This window comes from Strix aluco, chromosome Z (genome assembly GCF_031877795.1).
Source record: "Strix aluco isolate bStrAlu1 chromosome Z, bStrAlu1.hap1, whole genome shotgun sequence".
In the NCBI taxonomy this organism is placed as follows: Eukaryota; Metazoa; Chordata; class Aves; order Strigiformes; family Strigidae; genus Strix; species Strix aluco.
Window position 1 is genome coordinate 91,594,526 of NC_133971.1, and position 25,029 is coordinate 91,619,554.

General features: G+C 42.4%; 1 protein-coding gene across 2 annotated transcripts in view; it reads left to right on the forward strand.

Annotated features, from left to right (window-relative positions):
- Window positions 1-25,029, forward strand: part of SETBP1 (SET binding protein 1) — a 262,168-nt gene that overhangs the window by 174,452 nt on the left and 62,687 nt on the right. For both annotated transcript variants that reach the window (XM_074813701.1, XM_074813702.1), the window contains one exon: window positions 4,127-7,592. In XM_074813701.1, the coding sequence (XP_074669802.1) occupies window positions 4,127-7,592 (3,466 nt within the window). The remainder of the gene's footprint in view (window positions 1-4,126; window positions 7,593-25,029) is intronic.

Sequence of the window (25,029 nt, forward strand, 5' to 3'; positions counted from 1 at the left end):
TTTTGCTTTGGGACTAGAAGCAGCATGTGAATTGAGAGAGAAGCTCAGGCGAGGGAATGGGGAGGCAAAGTGAGACATCCAGTAGTTAAATGGAAAGAGTCCCTGAGGGATGGATTCTGCTGCTGGGTACTGCTTGCAGAGTAAGGTGCCACTCATCATGGAACTGATACAGTCTCATGCTCACTGTCAAGGGCTGCATGCCAGAATAAAACTGTTAAAAGGAGTAATCACCTCTGCAGGTGCAGGGTTGCACAGATCTGGCAAGGCAGATGTAAACACACAGTCCCACCTCTTCTGCTCTCTGGCCAGTGCTCTTCGGTTGCCAGTATAAGGGGTGGATCCTGCTCATAGGTCTACCCACCGTTGCCAAAGCTGAGGACTGAAACTCATGTGCTTGGCATTAAAATCATATAATACTAATAAGAGGATTCAAACTTTATTTTTTTAATGTAAAGTTTAGCACGTGCTGGATCACATTGCTCAAACTTCTTTACAGTTATGAAAACTATTAGCTTCTTTATATGTATTTTATTTTCTTGAAGGAAAGATGGGATTATTACCACTAAGTACAGCTAGTAGACTGAATATCAAGAGAAATATTGACCAAGTCTGGTGAGACGTGATAAAATTGCACAGGTTAAGTTACTCTTCTACTTTCACAAAAGAAGAAGGAGCAGACTTCCAGTGCAGAATAGCTAACTACTGAAGAAAATCCCATTTAATGAAAGGGCAAACTACAAACAGAGGCAGGCACTGAAATTTGAAGTATTTTTAGGGTCTCATAAACCAAAAAGTAAATAAAGGTAAATATTTCCGTTTGCATGAAAAAACTCACTATTCTTGATGCTGGTCTTGGCCATGCTGCCATGGAAACTCTATTCAAGTCAACAGCCCCTTGCCAAGACCTATGGAGCTGAAGTATTTTGCATGCTTACTGACGAATAAAGTAATGAATTTGTGTGAAAGGCATCAAGATACAGGTTTCTGAGAAGCCCTGTTAGTCCTCACCCTACTGACAGCTCTGGCATCCTCCACTAGCTCAGCCAAGGCTTAGGTTAGCTGAGCAGGGGCTTGTTGGCTCTTAGGGTGGTGCTCACCCAACAGGGAAGATGGAAACCTAGACATTAGGACCAATGGGATCAGACAGCATTCCAGTTGGATACACGGGGAATAAAATACACTTGACTGCATTACTTTCAACTGATTTAGTAGTGCTTCTAGGTAAACAGTCCCCACATATCTATTGCAGCCAGTGAAACCCAACCTGCTGCAGCCAAATGATCTCTGGTTGCTGTAGAAGAATTATTTGGGGGTGATATCAATGTGTCTGGCAAGGGACAGTGAATAGTAAATGTTATGCTGGAAGAAGTTGCATGAGAAAACCCAGTGGACTGTTATGTGCTTGGACAGATATATAGTTTTGACATCCTGCTTAGGAAATGGAGTCCCCTAATCCTGCAGAATGGTCATTTTTTGAAGGCCTGTTGAAATCAGAGTGCTTATCCATGTGATTAAATGCCTCCAGAGTTGGCACCTTTGACGACATAGGCATATCTTTCCCATGAATTGTAAGATAGATGTTGTGGTGGCCTGCAGTGCTGGAGTAATGACAAGGCTGTCATTACGGATATGTTGGAAGTTGCATCATCATTTTATAATGTCCAGGCCTAGGAAATGAAGCTGGAGGAGCCAAGCAATATATCAGCATTCATTGCTGATATATAGCTGGCCTCTTAGTTCTGAGCCCTTATTAAATGTCTTAAAATATAGATCAGAGATTATTGCTCCTTTTAAACTAGAGATCTCTGTGCTTGTGGTTGACTTGGAGGGACCAGGGTGTTGCCAACGTGTGATGGTTTCACTCACTACTGTAACCCTCTTTTTTTTTTTAATTTCCAAATTAAATTTTTCAGATCATTTGGTTTCACACACAACTCAGCATTTTGGAAATAATGTGGGTGTAAGGAGTTCCTTTGATTGCAGCTGTAAGTGTCCAGGATCTGTGCAGAAACAGCCTGGCCCTGCTGCTGTGTGGGTCCTGGGGGCCAAGAGAGGCCTCAGCCCATCGTTTCCAGGGCTTTTCCAAGTCACAAATCATGGTACCTTGGGAATATGATGTTTCATGTGAAGTTTGGGTGGAAGGCACCCACCTGCAGCCCACTGGGACCTCAGAAGGGGATGGCCACCTCCTGCACACCTTCTCATGCCAGCATACCCAGCCTGGTGGCCTGGGGGCAGGAGAAGTCCCAAATGGCTGAGGTAAAAGGAAGCTCAGGAGCTTTGTGATCAGTTTCAAAAAATTAAAATAAAAATAAACTATCAAACTTCAGTGCTAGTGCTGCTGATTTCCTTTTGACCCCTCCTTGGCCTCATCCCAAGGACGTGGACATGGGTGGGCTCCATTTTCCAAAGGAGGGCATCAGTGGCATTGGTCAGGGCCACTGCACGCTGTGTGGCTCACACGCGTGAGGCCACTGCGAGGAGGAGGAGGATGAACTGATTCATTCCCCCGAGGGCTGTTTATGCTTTCGGCTCTTTTCTCAGGCTGAAGAAACCGGGTGTCACTAGCTCGCGACATCTGCAGCTCTACCGCAGCTGCATGCTTTCATTTTCTCACTCCACAATTCCTGGAAATCTCTGCTTTCCCTGAGCATGGCTCGTCCATGTGCATGACAGCTGAACTATACACAGGATTTAAGAGTCCCTGATTACTCCTCAGACGATGGACCAGAACAGCTTCATCGTTATTGCCTATTCCAGCAAAGTCACATGCCCATTTTTTATATGCACATGAAGGATATCTCAACATTGATTTCCCAATAACATGTATGTTTACTGGTCTCTAAATAATGCACCATGGGCTTGGAGGTGTTTAGCACTTTTCAAATCCCTCTAAAGTTGCTCAGAACTGGGGACACCTCATTTCCCAGCTCAAAACCCTCTTATGCTGTCATCCTCCTTGCCCCAAAATTTCTGTTGCAAACACCCTAAATGGGGATCTAATGTAACACTACTGATAGAAACTTTATTGTAACAGGGTGTTTGCAGAAACACGAGACACTTAGCAGTTGTTTTCTATTGTTCTTTCCTTGGTTACACATTTATTTTAAGTTTCTCATCATTTATTTGGCATTACAGTCTGCTAAGAACAGTTGTTTGCAGTACTAGGTGTACAAAATCAGGTGCAGTTTGATCCAGAGCTTTACAAAAAAGCTCCTAAGTGTAATAGGAGAAAATAAACAGCTAGAAGAGGTCAGTTAGTGAAAGTAAAAAAAAAAAAAAATATATATTTTTTCTTGCTTTCATAGACTTTTCAAAAGCTTATTTCGTTAGCTGAAGGAGGCTAAGAAAAAAAAAAGTAGACTTTCTTTTGCTCTGTAAGTCTTCAGCATAATTCTGCCCTTACTCTAACCTCTGTGATTTGAAGAGCTGCTGTTGGATTAGAAATCATATTGAAAACATCTCTTACGAACATTGCAAATAGCAGATTATTAAAATGGAAAGGGAGTAATGCAAATCTTGAACCTGCCAAGTGTGCCTCACACACTTGATGCTATGCATATGATTTTAAGCCTGAAGTTTGTGGGGATGACTTCTGTGTGAAAATTTAAGCAAGTAAATCTTTGCAGATTCTGGCTTCATAGGGAAGTAGACCCATGGGTTTTCCTCTTGTTTGTTACAACTTCCGAGATAATTTTGCATTTTTCTTGTTTACAACAATGAGCTTAATTGCTGTTATTGACCATCAAGTTCTGTAAGGGATTATTTTTCAGGAAAAAGAGTTTCTCACCAGGAGGCTAAATTGCACCATTCATCCATTGAAAGGGAATATTTTACTTGTGGTTTAAATTAAAAATCAATAGAATATGTTTCCTTAGCAATTTAACATTTATAGAAATATTTCCATTGTTTTTAGAGTGGGAAAACAAAACAAAACTTGTTTACAGAGCATGAATCTAAATGCAAATTTGGCTCGAATATAAGAAGACTATAAAGGCTCCTAACCCTTAAAAGGACATTGGTTAAGAAGAGTTGTCATTTACTGTACACATAAAGAGCTGCAACCAGGGGTTATGAATGGACTGATAAACTAATTTTTTTGTATTTATTATCTTCTACCTTTCAGGTTTATGACAGGCCACAAAAACATTCTGCTCTGCACTATGATCCAGGTCTCCCACAAGACTTCACCGGTGACACCTTAAAATCAAAGCACCAGCAGAAAAGTAGCAACCAACACCATCTTGACTGGTCAGCGAGCTCCGATACTGGATCCACTTCTCAGAGTTGCTTCATCAACACAGAACCCAGTCGAGAAGCAGTTAGTGCCACCAAGGTCCCCGCTCCAGAGCCAGGAGTTTCCTTCAGTAAATCCCAAGTAAAGAAGTCCTGTGCCAGCAGCACGTGGGGGCAACTGTCAGCCAGTAGTAAAGAGCTTGCCATTTGCAGTGCAGTCCCATCACCCAACAACATCAGCGCGGCCGCCCAGCCGAGCAGTGCCGCCGAGTGCAATGGGCTTTTGCCTCTCGGTGATCAAGATGGAGTTGTGCAGCTGGAGGCCCCTGATCCACCTGCCGGGAGTACAAAGAAGAAGTCCAACAAAAAGGACTTGATAAGTCAAACCATCCAAACCGCAGACATAGAATGGGTGAAGAGTGCTCAGAAAGCATTTGACAGCAAATCCCATGACAGCATGGAAGGGAAAAAGGAGTCTTACTCGATGGACAGTGTGTTGGATACATCACCCTTGAAGCAGAATCCCACTTCTGCTAGCAGTTGTGAAAGTGACACCAGTCACGTACGAATTACTATCCCAATAAAGACTCCGACAACAGATACATCTGGCCACAAAAGGAAAAAAAGGCAATCCACAAAATCTTCCATAGAGAAAACTATTCAGGAGAAAAGCCTGCCTTCTGGACTTGCTATGAGCAGTGAAGTAGCAAACAGGACTAGTTCTCAATCAGAGGGGAGTAAAAAAGATCTTCGAGCCACAAAGCCAGGGAAAGTGATTGAAAATGAGTCCCCCTTAGTAGCTATCGACAGCAGTGTGCTCACTGACAAAGCTTCCCCAAACAGTGCCACCAGACTCAGAAAATCTGTAGCTGTGACATCCACTCTCCTACCCACTGATCTTCCCACAGCTGGCAAACTATCTGAGGTCCAGCACCCCAAACATGCAGCTAAGAGACGATGGACCTGCAGCAAACCTAAATCTATCCTTCGGGAGACCTCCATGACAACATCTGAGAAGCTGATGGTGGAGCCTCCTTCAGCCTATCCCATCACACCATCCAGCCCTCTGTATACCAATACAGACAGTCTTACTGTGATCACACCTGTCAAGAAAAAAAGAGGACGACCAAAGAAACAACCCTTGCTCACTGTTGAAACCATCCATGAGGGAACTTCCACCAGCCCAGTGAGTCCAATGAATCGTGAATTTCCAGGAACAAAGAAAAGGAAGAGGAGAAGGAATCTGGCCAAGTTGGCCCAGATGGTCCCTGGAGAGGACAAGTCCATCAGTGAACTCAAGTTTCACAAAAAGGTCGGGAAGCTTGGGGTCTTGGATAAGAAGACCATCAAGACCATTAATAAAATGAAGACCCTCAAGAGGAAGAATATTCTCAATCAGATCTTGTCCTCCTGCTCCAGCAGCATAGCTCTGAAAGCAAAAGTCCAGCCACCGTCTAGTGCTGGGCCAACCACTATTGATGCCAGGCTAGGGAAGCAGATCAATGTCAGCAAGAGGGGGACTATCTACATTGGTAAAAAACGGGGCAGAAAGCCAAGAGCAGAGCTGCAGCCTCAGCCAGAAGAACCTAAGACAGCCATCAAGCACTCAAGGCCTGTTTCCAGCCAGCCAGAAAACCCAGCAGTGCCTTCCAACCTGCAGTCACTTGTGGCATCGTCACCAGCAGCTATTCATCCGCTTTCGACACAGTTAGTGGGGACTAACGGCAACCTTAGCCCTGCAAGCACTGAAACAAATTTTTCAGAGTTAAAAACTATGCCAAATCTTCAACCTATCAGTGCTCTTCCTACAAAAACCCAGAAAGGAATGCACAGTGGAACTTGGAAGCTGTCTCCACCCAGGTTAATGGCGAATTCACCTTCCCACCTCTGTGAAATAGGTTCTCTGAAAGAAGTCACACTGTCACCGGTGAGCGAGTCTCACAGCGAGGAAACCATTCCGAGCGACAGTGGGATAGGTACAGACAACAATAGCACTTCTGACCAAGCCGAGAAAAGCTCAGAATCCCGACGGAGATACTCCTTTGATTTCTGCACCCTGGACAATCCAGAGGCTATCCCATCTGACACCAGCACAAAGAACAGGCATGGTCACCGGCAGAAACATCTCATTGTGGATAACTTCCTCTCTCATGAGAGTATTAAAAAGCCAAAGCACAAGAGGAAAAGGAAAAGCCTGCAGAACAGAGATGACCTCCAGTTTCTGGCAGACCTTGAGGAACTCATCAATAAGTTTCAAGTGTTCAGGATTTCCCATAGAAGTTACACATTTTATCATGAAAATCCATATCCCAGCATCTTCAGGATTAATTTTGATCACTATTACCCTGTGCCATATATCCAGTATGACCCATTGCTCTATCTTCGCAGGACCTCTGACATGAAGTCTAAGAAGAAGCGTGGTAGACCTGCCAAAACCAATGACACCATGACAAAGGTGCCTTTTTTACAAGGGTTCGGTTACCCTATTCCCAGTGGGAGTTACTATGCACCCTATGGAATGCCTTACACATCAATGCCTATGATGAATCTTGGTTACTACGGTCAGTATCCAGCTCCTTTGTACCTGTCTCACACGCTCGGAGCGGCTTCCCCATTTATGAGACCTACCGTGCCCCCACCCCAATTCCATGCAAGCTCTCATATGAAGATGTCCACCACTGCCAAGCATAAAGCGAAACATGGAGTGCACCTACAAACACCTGTGGGAATGGGCCTTGGAGACATGCAGTCCTCTTTGGCTCCTCCAAAGGTCGGAGGAACAAGCCTTTCAAGTGGCCGACTTCACAAAAGGAAACACAAACATAAGCACAAGCATAAGGATGAGCGGATATTGGGGACACATGAAGATCTCAGTGGTCTCTTCACTAGCAAGTCCACTGGCTTCTCCAGCCACGCAATCAACGAACGACTAAGTGGTTCAGATAAAGACCTCTCTTTGCTCAATGAGAAAAGCAAGCATAAGGAGAAGCAGAAGCACCAGCATTGTGAAACCGGACACAAAGGCTCAAAGAGTAACTTTGAAGTGGATACGCTGTCTACGTTATCACTTTCTGATGCCCAGCAGTGGACACAGAGTAAAGATAAAAGTGACTCAAGCAATGATCCCATTGACTCTTGCACAAAGAGATACTCTGGTAATACTGAGAGTAATGGAAGGTCAGAGTCCCTGGACATGTTTGGTGAAATGAATTCCTCGAGTGAGAAGCGGGATAACGATGCAAGTGGGAATAAAAGAAGAAGCTTTGAAGGGTTTGGAACTTACAGGGAAAAGGACATTCAGCCCTTTAGGACAAATAGAAAAGACAGAAGTACTTACGATTCTTCAGCCTCTTCAGGTAAGCTCTGCTTTATTCTATTTTAGCTTATGGTATTTAAAATTTAATGCTGAACAAAGAGGGACTTGCCATTTACAGCAAACGTGTTTACGAGTCAGTAACTTCTCTGGCTTTTTGTAATTGACTCTCATTCTGCATCCAGACTTTGGGGAGATCAACAAGAAATTTGGCCATGCATTAAGCCAAAACCTTTAAAAGTCTTTGAGTTGTTACATAACATTTTTAGAAACATCTGTCCTGCCTTTGCTTATTTCTTATAGCTTGTTGCTTGTTGCACTTCCGCCAAAAATCTCACCATTACGTTCTGCAACAGCAGCAGTTATAATACCTGTTGGCAAGGTAGACATCCCTCTTATTGGTGTCTGATGTTGTGGGGTGGTGGTTGCTGTCCAGCCTTTTGGAGAACAGCCATGGTACAGAGTCTGTGCTCTGGCCCACAAAGCATACAAAAGCCATTTGTTGATGGGATGGAGCTGGGTCATTGTCCCATTACTCTTGTGGGCTACTGCTGATCCAGAGGGACCCATCACAGTGATAGCTGGGCTGAATATATGGAGACTATGGGTACAATCCTAGTGTAAATCTGTCCTTTCCAGTCAGCAGGTGCCATGTAAAGTAATTATCCTGAGCATTGAGTGGCTGTGGGAAGGGACTGGTGTCATGGAAACAATAAACCCTAGCTGACTGACTCTGAAGAGTTTTAGCACTCATGACTTGGAAATATAAGCTGGGTATATGAGGAGGGAGGAAGCTCCTTTCGGCTGCTAAGGACATCTGTTCCTCTCATGCAGAGGGGGGAAATAAAAAAGGAATCTGATTCTTGTCCGCAAGACTGGATTGTACTTTACAATAGGGAGCTGCTTTCATGATGACACAGAGGCAGGTGTTTTGCTGCAATATACATGAATTTAGCTTGGGAGCAAGCCCAGAGCTCATGCACCATCAGATATTTATCACAAAGCAGATTTCACACTTGGTTCTGGAAAAGGGTGAGCTTTACTGAACCAACCAGTGGTGGATGAGATTCTGATGTGTAAGAAAGATCTTCAAAGTAACATAATTCATAGCCTCCAAAATGAAAAGAGAATCAGCTGAGAACACAGAGGGAGCAGAGAATTTGTATAACCTGCCAATGTAAGGCTCTTAAGTTTTTTATTGACTTGTAACGGATTGAGATCCAAAGACTTCTCATGCTTAAGCCTCCTAGACATTTCCATTTCCTTCATTGAGAGCAGGATCTGGACTATAACAATGAAAAGCAGTCTGAAATGAGTGCTTATCCCATGAAAATATTCCCATTCATGGTATCATATTATATCAGACCAATTGTGACACCCAGAAATAAGACACCCAGAAATATTGGAAAAGAGACTGAATTCAGTCACTGGTTATATCAGGGTTGCTACATGCCTGGCAAAGAACAAAATTATTCTCCACCAAGTGCTGTGGTGGTTATTGCATTAAGGATGTTGTGTCCTAGCAGGCAAGGGTTAAAAGTCTTCAAAATTTTTAACAAAGCTATTTCTCAGTGGTTTAGTGGAAGTTACTGATTTCACAGTTTGATAACAGTTGGATTTGTAGCCTTTTTGCTTTCTGAACAGAAGATGTTTACTAAACCTGTACTTTCCAATTTAATATATTTCACTTAAGCATAACAAATTGTCAGGAAAAAAATCTTATCACTCCTGAACCCAAATGAGTTTCCCAAGTAAGGGCGTGATCCCTTCCCAGCTGACTTGGAAATAGAATTGGTAAAGAAAAAGTCCATTTTTGTGTTACTATCCTTCAGTTTATTGTCCATGACAATAAAAACATAAGATGAAATGATAGAACTTGCAATAGGAGCTCCATCAGGTTTGGTGTTTAAACTTTCAAAACTGGTTCTCATTTAAACTAAAATCATTATTTTTATTTATTTTTACTTTTCATGATTACAACTGCACATCGTTCCCCACAACCTAGTCCATCAAGTCATAGATTATGAACTGGTTTGTTCATTGTCAAGCTATTATTTAGATGGAAAAATCATCAGCAGTTAACTAAGCAGAGCCAGCTAACCAGAGCCATACCTTGCACTACAAGGAAAAATAGTAAAACTAAACAGCTCTGCCAAGAAAGGCCTGGAGCCAAGACTCCTCATTAAAGCCTAGGAACATCTGTCTGCTTATGACTGTCTAAGATCTCAGTGCAGCTTTTTTTCCTTTCTGCCTTTGACCTTCACTGGGATTCCCAACAGAGGTCCGCACTTGAGTCTAGCCATAACTATTAACCAGTTCCCGCTGAGAAGGGATTAAACTTTTCCATGATAACCTTGACCTTCTTTCTCCTAATTCACCTTGCATTGCTCTGAGGTGGCTAAACAGTGATTGACTAATGCTAGAAATAAAAGGTGAAAGAACAAAAACGCCCTATGAGAACATACAGCTCTGTCTCAGGAGGTGATTTCCGTAGCCTGATTGCTCTTGCCATTTGATATTTGTCATCTTTCACAATATAAAAATAATATATAACAGAGATAAGAGGAGACATCCTGAATATTCAGATGAAAGCTGAAAATAGATTTATATCACAATTTCAGTGTTATCTTTACTGCATGGGCATTTTGGCATGCTCAGTAATGCCGTTTTCAACTTCATTGTATGTTGCTGGAGATGAAATATGGAGCGAAAATCACCCACGCTCAGTAGAGATATCTGTGATAAGAGTGATGAGAGAGCCTTTTAGTGCTCTGGCATTCAGGCATTGCAGTTTGTTTCAGTGTAGTGTGTTGGTGAAGGTACCATTGTATTGTTATTATTATTATCTATGTTGTAACAGCACTTAGCCATTTCTGGAAAGTTCAGTGTGCCCTGGTGCTATGTAGTGATCATGCATATGGTAGAAAACAGTCCCGCCATATAACCGTAAAGCCTACGTATGATTTTACAATCTAGAAAGATGAGGATGTCGAGGGAAGAGATGTCCCTCCTACTTTCTGCAGGAGCTGGTTGTAGTCCTGGCACAAGAGTCAAGGGTCCCACTGAGGTAGTGCCTGCAGCCACCTTGTTTGGCTACAGCAAACATCCATTCCATGTACTGCACCTGCTTGGACTAGCACTGGCCATTCGTTAGTGGGGACCTTGTGAGCTTTGGCTCAGTTTACATCTCTTGGGACCTCTTGGGGTTAAATGTACAGTGTTAATGCATATGGCTATTCTCCCAGTGCACTGCCTGTCTCTCCATCATTGTTCTGGAGAAACTGGACTCCTTTCCATAAATACTAATTAATAACTCTTCCCACTTTCATTACCATCCACTTCCCATGACTTGTTTCCTGCTGTATTTTTCAGAAAATCTGAAATTGCTATTTTTGTAAGATTCCTTGTGCTCACGCAACCCTCCTGCATTTAGAAAGACTAATTAATTAAAACGAATTAAACCCTGCTTTCCTGTTTGGCTGATGTAGAAGACTAGTCCAGTGGCATTAGTCTGGCCTATAGGCAAGGATACAGCAGCAAGTGTTTTAGATCCTGCCTTGCCACAGTTTTACTGTCACTTGGGCACATCTGAAACTGAACTTTCAAGTTCTGTACACCAAGCATTGACTAGGTTGACTCACTCCTTCAGGAGGTACAACTTATGCATTTGAAAAACGTTGTTGGGGCCCCCCTGTCACTCTGTGACCAGAGGCACTGCGCACAGCTGGATGGCTGATCCTTTCATCTGCTTTCCAGTAGTTACTAAAGCCCCAGGAGAGGGACCCAGGGAGAGGCCACACACTGGTGCCACATCTGGGCTGGGGAGAGTGAGAGCAGAGCTGTATTTTAAAGAGGTCCTCACAGAAAACTCCACACCTCCTTGTCATGAGTCTGCCAGCTACGCTCTCATACATGATGCTGAAGAAGACACATTGCTGTGTCGATGCCATAGCTTGTGCCTTGATAAAAAGCAAGAATGGTTACCTCTTCCCTATTTCCTTAGGTGGGCAAATGAGGAAAAGCACATTTAACATTTTAAGGTTCATAGATAAGATGGTAATTTATGTATACAACCTGTCTGATTGTGTCCTAGTTACAATCATTGTAGGCCAGGATGTAGTTGGGGGTGAAGCAGAGGTCAAAAGGCACTATATGCAGGACTATATTTCTGCTTTTCTTTATAGTGAAGCTAATCAAGGTCTATGCTACTTTACACTCACAGTATTTCTGTCTCTTTTTTTGAAAAAAAAATTATATACAAGCAAAGATTACGTTGCTTGCATATTGGGCATCATGGCTCAAAGATCAGCTAATAAGTACATGAGTTTCATCAGATATAGCACAAACACCAGGCACAGTAAATTTACAGGAATATAAAGTTAATCATATGCAGCTATTAGGAAGGTAGTAATCATCAGTCTTCGAATGCTGGATAGTTAGCATGACAAACATGCTTTACAAATGAATGCTTAACTTGCCTACAAGCCCCCCACACCTTCTCCCCTCAATGTCCGGGAGTGCTACAAACTGAATTTTTTCTGATTTGACCTTTCTTCCTCAGCTAGTCTGTATGGTGCTGGTTTAACTCTGAAGGGATCATTATCAGCTTTAGATGGAGGATGGGCATCACACAGTGAGTAGTGTTTGGCCCTATGGCTTGAGTGGGAGAACAGGGGCTGTGTCATGCGTGCGTACTTAATAAGTCACTCCTACTAAATGCACGACTGTGTGTTGTATTTGTTTAAAGTTATTTTCCAGTGTCTTTATCTTAAAAGTGCCCTTGTTCCTTGTAAGGAAAAGGCCTTATATTGCATGATTAAATCTTCCAAAGGGAGAGTAGGAGGAATACTGGAAGGGAGGAGAAGTGACAATCAAACGAATGAACAGCATTCATCTGATGTCAGTACAAACACACAGATAAGTAACCATGCTCTGCTGCAGAGTGTCATTTATCCAGATGAGATTTCTTCCCTGACAAAACTCCCCTCCATGGCTCAGTTTCCTGCTGGAATGGGCTGTTGCCACACAGCACTGAATAAATCTCTGGTTCATCCTCTCTCAGAAGTCAAATGCATTAGTGTGATTTAAAACAGGACTTGCTATGAGCAAACACAAAACATGGTGCAATATTGGCAAAGCCACTATGAGTTTTGTTTTGGTTTGAGGGGGGTGATGTTTAAGGGTTTTATTTAAGAAACTGCATTTGCAGTTCTGGACTATTATCGTGAAGTATTAATCAGCCACGGTTTTACACTGAGAAAGGATCTGTATTTCAGTATTGGTTAAGAATATTTATTCTTCTGAATGTATATGGAAGATGCAGGCAAATAGGGTTAGCCAACTCTCTCATTAATCAAACTTTGCTGATTTTTGCATAATAATAATTTCCATTAATAATTTTTTTAATAGCTCCAGAATCACAGAGTTGGTTCATTATTCTGCAGTGAACACATTATTTCAGTAATAGTGGAAACAGTGGTCCAACACTGTATTTGACAAACATTTTCTCATCTGACCAGCTTAGAGACGCAAAATGAATGTCTCTACTGGCTGGGTCTTGCATATATACTCATGGATGCACCTTTACATTCTGGAACAAGGGAGGAGAGGTGACAATCAGGTGAGGAATGAAGTTCATTAGATATCAATTCAAACACGTGTATAAGTCACCTTGCTTTCTTCAGTAGTGGCATCTGACTCAACGGGACCTGGGTGTCATATGACACTGGGTGCACAGATGCAGTGGCAGGCTCATGCGTGTTCCATGGTTTGGAGACCCATCTTCCATGTCATAGTTTTCTCGTATGACTATAGAAATGTGTCTTAATTTGCAGTAAACCTCAGTGTCTGTCTGGGAAATGGGGATAAAAGCAGTTTCCTGCTCTACAGAGCCACGGTGAGGTCTGATACACAGTGATGCCCAGCAAACGCAGCGTGGGAGCTGTGGCAGTGCTTGAAGCAGATGGGAGAAGAGCCAGACGTGAACTTCACTCGCTGAGGATGTATGGAGTATTAGTCACCGTCCCTTTCCCCATCTCTGCCTCTGCTGTGGTTTCCTCAGACACTCCAGGCTCCTACATAGCTTCAAGCAGCTGCAAAAGTTTTCCAGCCCCAGTGTCAGTGGGGGGTTGTGCCCTCCCCCTGTGTCCTGTGGTGAGGGACAGGCACTGTACAGTTACGCGGTGAGCGTTTGTGCCATCTGGCCCATAAAAGTTAACATCAGAGCTTTACAAAATACCATTATTTGTAAATACAATTACATTCATCAAAACAGCTGTTTGGTCCCTGGATGCTTAGGAGTACAACCAAAACTACTGAAATGACCTCCAAGAGCACTATCTGTCCCCCTTAGGATAAACATCCTTCTCGTTGTTTTCCACTAAGTCTTCTGGCAGTCCTGAGAAGAGGAGGCCAAGCTAGCTTGACTGTTGCTCCATTCTGCCCATGGTGCTTCCTAGAAGAATGGGCTGTTGAGGGAAAAAAAATGATGGGAAAAACAAGTCAAAGCTTTCCTTGAAAGTGTTTTGAGCAAGACATTTGAAATACAGTGAGTTTTGTTGTTGTTGTTGTTGTTTTAATGCTACCGCTTTCTTGCTGTGTTGTTTCCAATGTTTGCAGCGACCAAGGAGAGAAGAAACAAGAGGGAGGCTGGAGTGGGAGAGGGAGCTGGAGTATTTACCACCCAACCAATCTTTTATTTCCTCTCTTAATGATTGTATGTTTATTGCGCTGCCTAAGGCTCAGTACAAAGTCTTTTGGACCGGTGATGAATTAATCAAATTAAATGCTGTGACCTCTTTGCTTTTTGGGAGTGTTACAAGCCTCCCAGCACCCTGCCTAATTTCTGCCTCTTACTTTGCTCTCTGTCCAACAGTCAGGCAGTTCTTCCCTCACAACTTGGCAGCTCCCAGCTATTTATCTTCGCTCTTTCTGGCCAATGCCAGAATGTCTTGTTTGAAGTTTTTATTTAGGCCACTGCTGGTTTATGGAGTTGTGCAGATTCCATGTTGGGTGTGCAGCAGCTTCGTGTCAGATACAATTGGCTTCTGCTGGGCTCTTGGCTTTAAAAGGCAATAAAGAATCATGGCCGGATTCTCATCTCGGCCCGGCGTAAATCAAGCATCTCCCCATTGAAATCAGTGAGGTTGACTTCTGGAGCGAAGTATGTGTTGAGGCAAAAAGAGAATGTGAGGCTGGGAAGTCCCATCTGTGGCTTCAGTGGGAATGCACTGGAGTCCTCGCAGCTGTGCTCTACCTGCCAGGTGCCAAAACCAGCCTCAGTTCAACATTTGTAGGCATTTTCTTAGCTTGGAGGAAGAGGGTTGATTAAGATATTGACAGTGTGCAGCCTGGATACTTGTATAAGTGGCAGTTTAAGAAGAGTTAGAAGGAAAGGTGTGTGGCATAGCTCTGGACTATACACAATATAATTTCTTGCTCAGAGGCACTGATATTCTAGGTACAAGGCAAGAAGTCTGTTCAGGTACATGGAGAAAGTCAAACAAAACAATGGCTGTATTTTCACTATTAACCTGCTGGTCAGCGTGACTCAAAGCTGACATAGGAAAAGCTGAGCTCAAGATATCTGCTGGTGAGAGGGATCATAATGCACTCAGGGCAACCTGCATCCTGTCCTATTCAACTGCAGAAGTGAGAGCTGGGGTCTGTGACCTCCAGAGCATGATCTGAGGCAGCTTCTCCATTCCCACTGCCTACTGAGAGTTTTATATTCACTTGTCACAGCAAAAGAAAGCTGGAAGAGCATTATCGCAGCTGCCTTAGTCTGCCTGATTACAATAATGATGCTGAACAACAAAAAGAGTAAGAATGTCCTGTTTTAAGGTTTCACTGAGAAGGAAGCCAGAATAATTCCCCTACAGATCAAGAGATGAGGGGAGGGGTGGGAAAGGAAAGCTTTGACTGTTCATGGAGGAGTTTTTACACAACCTCAATGACTTGAAAAGACCCAAAGACTCGTAATAGGAATTGTTAGTGATTTGTCATTGAAAACATGCAGCTAGGCATGGATCCCCATAGGCTTTTGCAGCATCACTGAATCTGACCGAGCTTTCACATGGGGTGGTGCTGATTTCAGGAGGCTTCAGGAGCATGTACAATGTAGAGCTAACTGTCAAGCAAGGGCAGGACTAGATGACTCAGAGGGATTTGCTAATGAGCTATCAAGCCCTGGGTCACTGGATGAAATTTAATCTACGAGAACAGTGACAGAAAATCAAATCAAAGTGCTGACGTCAGAGTGATGCTGGAGCAGCAGCAAAAGTGTCGCTGGTGCCTTACGCAGTACACGCAGGAAGCTTAAATAAACCGGGAGCAAACTGTGACTAACTTGTCTGATTGATCCCACTTGCAAGATGTAGCTCAGCCAATTTGTATTATGCCTATCAGTAACTCACTTTCTTAGTGCGGTTGTTTGTGAATGACAACAGCATATCTCATCACAGAATCTGACTCAAGCCCAGCATTATACAGAATTAGAAGCAGAGTTGTGAAGTCATCTAGGTAGAGTTTGCTCAGCAGTGTCATGGAATGTGGATTGGCAGCATACCACAAAATTCAGTAGTTTCTTGTTCTGTTGATGGAGTTTTTTGCCATTAGGTCTCACATTGAGGCTAGTAGTGATGGCTTTCCCATTCCCGGGCTCCTGAGACAACTTGATGGCTTCACCATAGGTTTCTCAGGGCTGGGAAGGGCCCACATTGCTAAGGCTATAAAACCAGCTCTTATCATTTTCATGGTTACCAGAAGGAAGGTTGGTGACAGAAGGGACAGGGCACCAGATGCCCTCAGCAATGGTACTGGTACTGCATACGGGGGTCAGTGTGTTGGAGCAGGAAGGCTTGCGCTGATGCTCCTCACCCCACTGATGTGTTTGTTGTCCTTTTCACAGATTTTTAGAAGAACTCAGTGGTCCTTCCTCTGCTCCCAAGCAGCCAGGCTGAGGATATGGAGTTTCTCCAGATGGCACAGAGCTGCCGTTTCAGCTCTGTGTCTTTGGCCTTCCTCGCCTCCAGTGTAGGCAGGGAAGGGAGCAATAGTCAGCATTGTTTTCTGTGCCAGCTATGATTACTTGGCATAAAGAGCACTTAAGTAAGTTGACACAGCCTTTGAGTTGCTTGGTTTGCTTAAAAAAAGAAAAGAAAAAATCCCTAGACTACTCCACGTTCTCTTTGCTGTTTGAAGTCTAGTCTGCACCAGTAAAACCTTGAGCTTATACCAGAACTGGGACGTGGTCAGTTACAAAATGTTTGTCGTTATGATATTTATTTATTTTCCATTTTAAAAAAACCCAACAACTCTGGGAGAGCAACAAGTTGAAAAAATAGTTAAACTCCAGATTCATGCAGATTTCCTGTTTTGCTTCTTAACAAAACCTCAAAACCACTTTGAACAAGTTTCCCACCTCAGCTGAGGGTGGAGTTGTGTACGCCCCACACGTGGCTCCCAGAAGTGCACCCAAGGACAATAGCACATCTCCTTTGGCACGGCAGGGCCAAATTTACTGCTAGCAGGGCAGTCAATACGTGCGCCTGTGCATGACTGCCCAAAAGAGCTTCTGACTCAGCCAAGTACATTGGAGAACTTTAACTTTTCTATTTCCAACAGAACAGACTGAACGGTAGAGATGTGGCAGACAGAAACTGGAGGCATTTGATAAAGGGATGCCTCTCCAAGATGCTAGGCAGATATTGGCTGTGGTCGGTACGCTGGGTGATCTGTCGTAATTTCATTGATTTGATCTAGTGAGACAACATCTCGGTAAATAAGAGGAGCAGAGAAATCTATTGCACTGAAATTAATGGTTGTTGCCTGATCTCCTCTTAATTTATTGCAATCTGAAGCAATGCATGCATTTTGCAAACCCAGCATTCTTTGGCTCCTACGCTGCATCATGACATTACTTCAGGCGGTAAGGAAGATCTTATTTGTGATATAGTATGCTGTGGTAGATAGTAAAGTAGCTAGATGCCTGGGAACTCTGGATGGAGCTATGGCATTTGGGTGTGTAATTCTAACTAACAATAAGGAGTGCTTAACATTTCCTCCCACACTAGAAGCGTACCCATTAAAAGTTTAGCCAAGTCAGCTGTGAAAGTTCTTGCATAAAAGGACAAACTGCTAAAACGCTAATAGGAGTCACTCTTATGTTAAAGAGTGGGTAGAGCAGGATGCATTAACCCAAATTCTCCTTCTCTACTGCTAATTGGGAGAGAGTCTTGCTGAGATCAAAGAAACTCCTAGCAGGTAGAAATTATAATAAATCAGGCTCAATCCCAGGTTCAGGACTCCTGAGACTTTTTCTCGGCTGTTTCTGAGATGCTGCATAGTTTGAAGAAGTCAGTGAATGTGATTTAGACCATTCATGAGTCAACTTAAGTCCCTGTGAGAACAAACTGGATGTGTCTAAGTCCCAGGGAATGGCTCAGTCCGTTTCAACTGAAGGACGTACGTCCCAGAGAAACTATGTATATAAATACGGACAGTGTGTTTTGGACTTAAGAGTAACTTAAGCACATAAGCATATGGTTTCAGTGATCGACAGCTTCTGGCAGTCCATCATGACTCACAAGTGGGTGAGGAGCTGCTAATATCTCCCGAGGTGTTGAAAAAGGCCCACTTCATTAAGTCACGACCTGACCAAACCCACAAGTTTTAGGTGACATTGAGCTGGCATGGAACACCTCAGCAAGAGAAATCTGGGGCATGTTTATAATGTTTTTAAGGGCCAAATCAGAAAGAGACTCTATGCCTCTGAACTGCTTGTTGCAGGCTGGCGTGTGTTCACACAGCTGAGAGCTGGGAGCATCTGGACTGGGCAGACCGATCCACGCTGCACAGCACTTGATCCTGATCTCCACTGGGCAACACCTCCCTGTAACCCTGGGGTACAATTATAGGTATTTCTGGGTGGTTCTTTTTCTAATACGGATGCCAAAATAGGGGCTTTTCTGCAACCATCTGCTTCCTGTGTGCTCTGGGAAGTGACAGGAGGGATACTGGGGTCTGGGGACTTCAGGCTAGCATTGCAATATTGCACCTGGTAAAGAGCCAAAGTTGTGTGGTGCATGTCCACACAGTGCCTGGAGCAGAGCCTGGAGCACACTGTCATCTTGGCCATGGCCAGCTTTCCTCTTGGATGGAACAAATGTCTCCCTAATTGCCAGCTAGCAAGTGCAGAGTGTGGAGGACCTGGATATCAGGGTACAGGAGAGGGACAACTCATTCTGGCAGTGTGGCAACACACAGGCATTCCTAAGTGCCAGCTAAGCCTGGGGCATGAGGGAACGCCTGTTCCCTGGCCTAACTCAATACATGCCATTTATCTGATAGAACTCTAAAATAGAAGATTTACAAACAAGAGACCTCCTCTTCCACTGCGCTGAAACTCTCTACTTTCTGCATCTTACACTTCTGGTTGTTGAGCAATCAACCTTCATCAGGAGGAGGCAATACCTCCACTCCAGCCTTACCTGTAGCCTTCTATAGTCCGAGTAAGTGGAAATTCTGGGGTCAGACCCCCTTGGGCTGGACAGCCTAGATCTCTACTTCTCTATTTTCTGGATAAGTGTTCAAATCATTAGTATCTTGTGCTTCCTCCTCCCACTTATCCCACAACACAGGTGCTTGCCCTTCAGAAGGGAATTTGCATTTTGATTCCCACATAAGCAGGATTGCACACTGTTGAGCCTTGAATTAAGCACTTACCCAGCGACACTCGTGAGAATAATAGTTCCTGTGCCTATGCCTGAGTGGCTGCATGCAACCACACTAAATCATCCCATGAGGGACCCACAGCTCACCATTCAGTTGATGGAGAAATGTGTGAACATCGTTTGGGTGCTACTTCAGAGACATCCGTCTCTGCGTTGCTTGTATAGTTTGCGTAGGCACCTGCCTTAAGTGATCTGAATCATTCTGTTGGAGCCAAGTGCCTATTTTTTTTAGATGTTGCAATGAATAAATTGAGTGCCTAAAGCAGACAGTCTCAATCTACCCTTCAGGGTGTCCACGTTTACCAGCTGATATAACAATATAATAGTCCTTGCCCAACTCAAAGAGCTGTTGCAAGATTTTAATTAATTAATACTGGCAAGGCTTTGAAATGTTGGAAATGAAATGAGGTCTATAAACAAAGTGTATCATTATGACTTGATGGCACTTTCTACTTCACTTTCACACCATACCTGAGCACAGAGCAGGGCAGCTGAATGCTCTGATTCATCATGAATCACAAAGAAGCCTACTTAAAATGTGGATAGTATTGATATATTTACACTGGTTAAAATGTACCAGGGAAGAGACATTGCCTCTCACACCAAGAATGCTGGCCAGAGTGCTTGCCTTTTTTTCTCCTCTCAGTATTATCCCATCTATCCCAGAGTCCTCATTCACCCAGCACTCAGTGTTTAAGCAAGATATGCCAGAAGGTAGCTGGAGATGCGAGAGTACTACTAGGATTTGCAAAAGACCTAATTACTCCCCAATGACTCTGTCGGCTAGCACAGTTTCTCATCCTGAGCACTATAGTCCCCCAGGTAGCTTTTGGTCTTCCATTTCTCTAGTATGATTGATGTTAATTATAGCCATGCAGTTTCAATGGTGGGCAAGACACCCAAGAGAAGTTGGTCTCCCCAAAGTCCTTCTTGTGCTTAACATTAGATTAGCACACAAAACTCCTTGGACTAAATCCCTTGGTAGGTCACACTGTTTCATCAAATTACAAAATAGCTCATTAGGTTCCTAGTCAGGTTTAATTTTTCCTATATGTAAATTCTTAATGAAGAATGCTATAAACTTACTCACTAAGCACTTTGACTCCACTGGTATGTGAAACACGGACAAATGCTACAGGGTAAAGGCAGGAGGGAGGGGGAACATCTGCCACTAACAGTATAACTCCAGATGATGCCACTAAACACCCAAGGGATGCTACCATTCAGCTAGCCACCAGGAAGAGATGGCCTCAGGAAAAGGTGGCTGAGTGGCTATCCAGATGGCTGGTGTGGTCCTACCAGCAGGTTCTCTGCACCAGGGGCAGCTCTTTTCATGTGCCTAACATGGTATTGGCAGCTTCTGTTGTTCCTGACAGTGTGCAAGAGGGGTCCTGGCATTGCCGCCTGGCTGTCGTGCGTTGTCCTGGTAGTGTTCGGTCCGCTAAATTGGACCAAATGAATTACCCCTTGGTATTGACCTTTGCCACAGAAGAACACTCATTTTTCCAACCCATTGCTGTAATGAGAAAGCATCATCCCTTCTGTTATTACCATTGTTAAGTGTTATTCCCTCATCAAAGACAGAATTTACATTTGCCCCCAGGGGCAATTCCTAATTCACAAGACAAGAGATATCTTGAAGACCAAGTAAAATTTTTCCAGTATAAGCTGTCCAGCGGTCAATGGAGTCTCATGTAAACTGGCCACTTTGAGTCAAGTTCAGGCAGAAGTGAATATCGCAAGAGTGCGTCTCTTGATGAGAGTTGACAAGCCAGTGGAGTTTGTGCTCTTTTTACATATGCTATTAGGTGTTAAATATTCTACCTAATTTGTACATGATGCTTTTCAGCAGTAAATCTCAGACTGGTTTTACAAGAGAGGTCACTATCTTTACCCTCATTTCATGGACGGATAAACCAAGGTGCAGGGAGGTCTAATGCCAGAAGGTCGGTGTCATAGTGAGAAACAGCTAATTGCAACAGACTTAAATTCATCATTGTGCATGAGTGTCAGTAATTCTTATTGCAGCATCAACCACAAAGTTATGCAGAGATACCAAAGACAGAAATAGAGCAGTACTGACCTGCTCTCTACAGATAGGGATAGGCTCTCCAGAGATTTTCTCCCCCAGAACTGATAAATGACTTAAAGAAGAGCAGGTGCCATTTCTCCACCTGGGTGACTATGCCCAGAGGCAATAGAAGTAATTTTTAGGATATGGTTTCCCTCCTATTTACATCAAGCTAGTAGCAGTGCTTATTTTAACACAATTGCCAAGCAACTTTATTTTTAGATCTTGTCAGCATAGTATCATTTTGTAATTCTCGCCTTGTTTAAAACAAATAAAGACATTTCAATGGGAACATGAAATTCAGTGGAAGAATTATTGCTGCCTCACAAATATATATTGATAGCCTAAGAAAGCAGTGATCTTCTCTTTCCTGTAACGAGAAATGCTCCAAATCTATAAAGCATCCCTAATATTTTACTTTAAAAGACCAAATCACAAGTTGGGTTACCTTTCTGTAGGAGCTTTATAGATTTGCCAGCTCTTAAGGCGTTCCTTAGGGAGTCTTATTTCATCCAAATGACATTGTTCTCTTGATGACTATCACCCTCCTATAGGAAAATTTGTCAGTGGGGCATAATCTTGATTTAAAAGGTCCTAGAAAATAATACAAAATTGAATAAGAAAGAAAGAAAAGAAAAGAAAAAGGAAAAAGGAAAGGGGAAAAAGGAAAAAAGAAAAAGAAAAAGAAAGAAAAAGATAAAGAAAAAAAGAAAAAGAAAGAGAAGAGAAGAGAAGAGAAGAGAAGAGAAGAGAAGAGAAGAGAAGAGAAGAGAAGAGAAGAGAAGAGAAGAGAAGAGAAGAGAAGAGAAGAGAAGAGAAGAGAAGAGAAGAGAAGAGAAGAGAAGAGAAGAGAAGAGAAGAGAAGAGAAAAAAAGAAAAAAGAAAAAAGAAAAGAAAAGAAAAGAAAAGAAAAGAAAAGAAAAGAAAAGAAAAGAAAAGAAAAGAAAAGAAAAGAAAAGAAAAGAAAAGAAAAGAAAAGAAAAGAAAAGAAAAGAAAAGAAAAGAAAAGAAAAGAAAAGAAAAGAAAAGAAAAAAAAGAAAAGAAAAAGAAAAGAGGAAAAAAAAGGAAAAAATGAAAAAAAAAAAAAGAAGGTGCAGTTTGTGAAAGTCATACAAATAAGAAGAATCCAGTTGCTGTGAAGACTGATCAGCCATATGTATTTCTATAAGCATGTGTCGACTTGATGTACTACACTTCTGTGTTTTATTCAATTACCACGTTTCAGAAGAACATAATAATTGCCATATTGCATCTACCTCATCCGGTATCCCATACAAAGAATATGGAAGAGAAATCCTGTAGAAGAAGAAAATGGCACGATGTGTCTGTGGAAGACATCTCTTCCTCCTTCCCCTGATTAACACATTGGCTTTTGTCCTTGTGAATCACTTTTTGAATCCCTTCTTTTTCTCTCCCACCACAATAGTAAATACTCTTACCATCTACACTTGGTAACTCATGGGGTATTTTTCTCTTCATAATATTTTCTATAAATCCTGCCACAAGAAGTGAAAGTTGAAATGTGACCAGTCTATTAGGAACAAAAACATTAAAGATGAGAGCCTTCATGGAAACCAGCTCCATAGGAATAGCATGATTCATAAAATACGAAGCTCAGCAGAGAGAAACAGTGGGCAGAGCTAAGATTTCAGTAAGGATACATCCTGATTTATACTAAGTAGGACCTGAAGAAAGATACCTTTACATTGCCTGAATGCCTTCAGCCCTGGGTGTTGCCAAAGGAGATGAAGTTTACAAAGAGAATTCATTCATTCATTAATGGGCAGCTACCTCTAAGGAGGAGAGTCACAGTTAGGTAGTGGTGTGCTGAAATCCTACACACGTTTTAGGGACTGGAAGACTGTGACTAGCATTACAGCAAGTGCCTGGAATTGCCCTAAGTGTGGTTTTTTGAATCCCAAATTTCTGTTGTTTTAACTAGGATTATATAAGATACCTTAAAGGCAACTTTAAAGGAGTAGATTTTCTAGATTGACTGCCAAGAAACCCAGAAGAACCATCTAACAGTGTCAACCTATGAGTGCCTTTTTTCAGCAATAAGTGATATTTTTCAGGCTGCAGAATGACATTGTTTCATCCCTTGGGATTTCATGCAGCGTTGTTGGGGTTTTTTTGGTTTTTTGGGTTTGTTTTTTTTTTTGGCAGGCCTCTTTTATTGCACAATGTTGATGTATTTATTTTGGCTTTTAATTTGCAGTCTCCTAATAGGCCTTTGGTGGCTAGGAGAAGTCATGACAATGAAAAAGATTCCTCTCTGAGAAATAATATTCCATTTTTAACCAAAACATCTGGCCAAATTTTGAATAATTTCTTGAGGCTCTACCATGAACATATTTGTGGATCACCTACTAGAAACATCCATTAAGGGGGTTTTGGTTGTTTAGGAGGCCTGAAGAAATTGTGTTGTACAATCATGTGATGGCAATATTGTCACAATAATTATGAAGGACCACATCTTCATCTTTTAAATTTCATCATGTAATATTAATGTAGATCAGGACCCTATTCCCTTAGCCATACTACAAAGGATACTACAGGCTTGAACAAATGGAATAGTAGCTCACCATCTACCCCACTTGATTTTCACTTGTCAGTTGATTTTGTGTGTGCATTTAGTCTCCAACACACTACTTAAGTTTCCTCTGAATTAGTGAATTGTTGAGTTTAAAAGGAGAAGAAACCAGGGGATGTCTACATGTGTAACAGTACCATTTTTCATGAGAATTTTTTGATGTCACAAAAACAATGTGTATCCACAGAGCTTTACACAACCTAATAAATGACCAGTTGACACCGTGCCTCTAATTGTCCTCAACTGGAAGCAAAAATGCTGTCTGTGAGCCAAAGCTGATTAACACTATTGGTTGATGAATTTTCTTTTTTAAAAAAAATGGAGCCAAGGGGGAGCCACAACAGCTCTGAACTTTCACAAGGACTGCCTCTGCTTCAGGGGAATTTTGATTTTTCCTGCTGTTTTGTTTGTTTAAAAAAAATGGTGATGTCTAATCTTCAGGAACGTATCTCATCATCCAACCCACAAACTGTTGGCAAAATAATAAACCTACACAGAATGTACTGTTAGATTCTTTTTTTTTTCTTTTTTTTTTTACCTCTTCCTTTCAGAGGTATAAATCACAGCTTTTTGCTTTGGCAAATTAAAGTGTAGGCTTTGCACTGGATAGTTGGCACCATTTCTTCTGGCCAAATGTTCCATGCTGCTTCCAGAGAAACTGTGGACACTGAGTTGGCTATAGTTTGTCTTTGAACTCGTTTGCAAAAACTCAGTCTTTATAGGCCTCCAAGAAAAAATGTACATAGTTTATTTATTAAGTAACAATTTAACTCTTTTGTGTGCAGAATTGCTGTTGGTAATTCTGTTTGGGTTTTTCAGGCTTTGTATTTGTCTGGCTGAGTTTTTGCTGTTTACCTCTTCTAGTTTACATGAATGGCACCATCCTGCCATATAGGTCCAAAATCCTATACATTTCATGTTTGATTACATGGTCCGAAAAAGATCCTGAATAGAAAATAGTTCTTTTTGCTAGTTGGTTGCAAGACTAAGTTTCAAAGAAACCATACTCGGCTATTATTGACTAAATATACTTCCCATTATATTTCCAGAAGTCTTCTCAGCTATGTTTGCCTTTATGTCTTT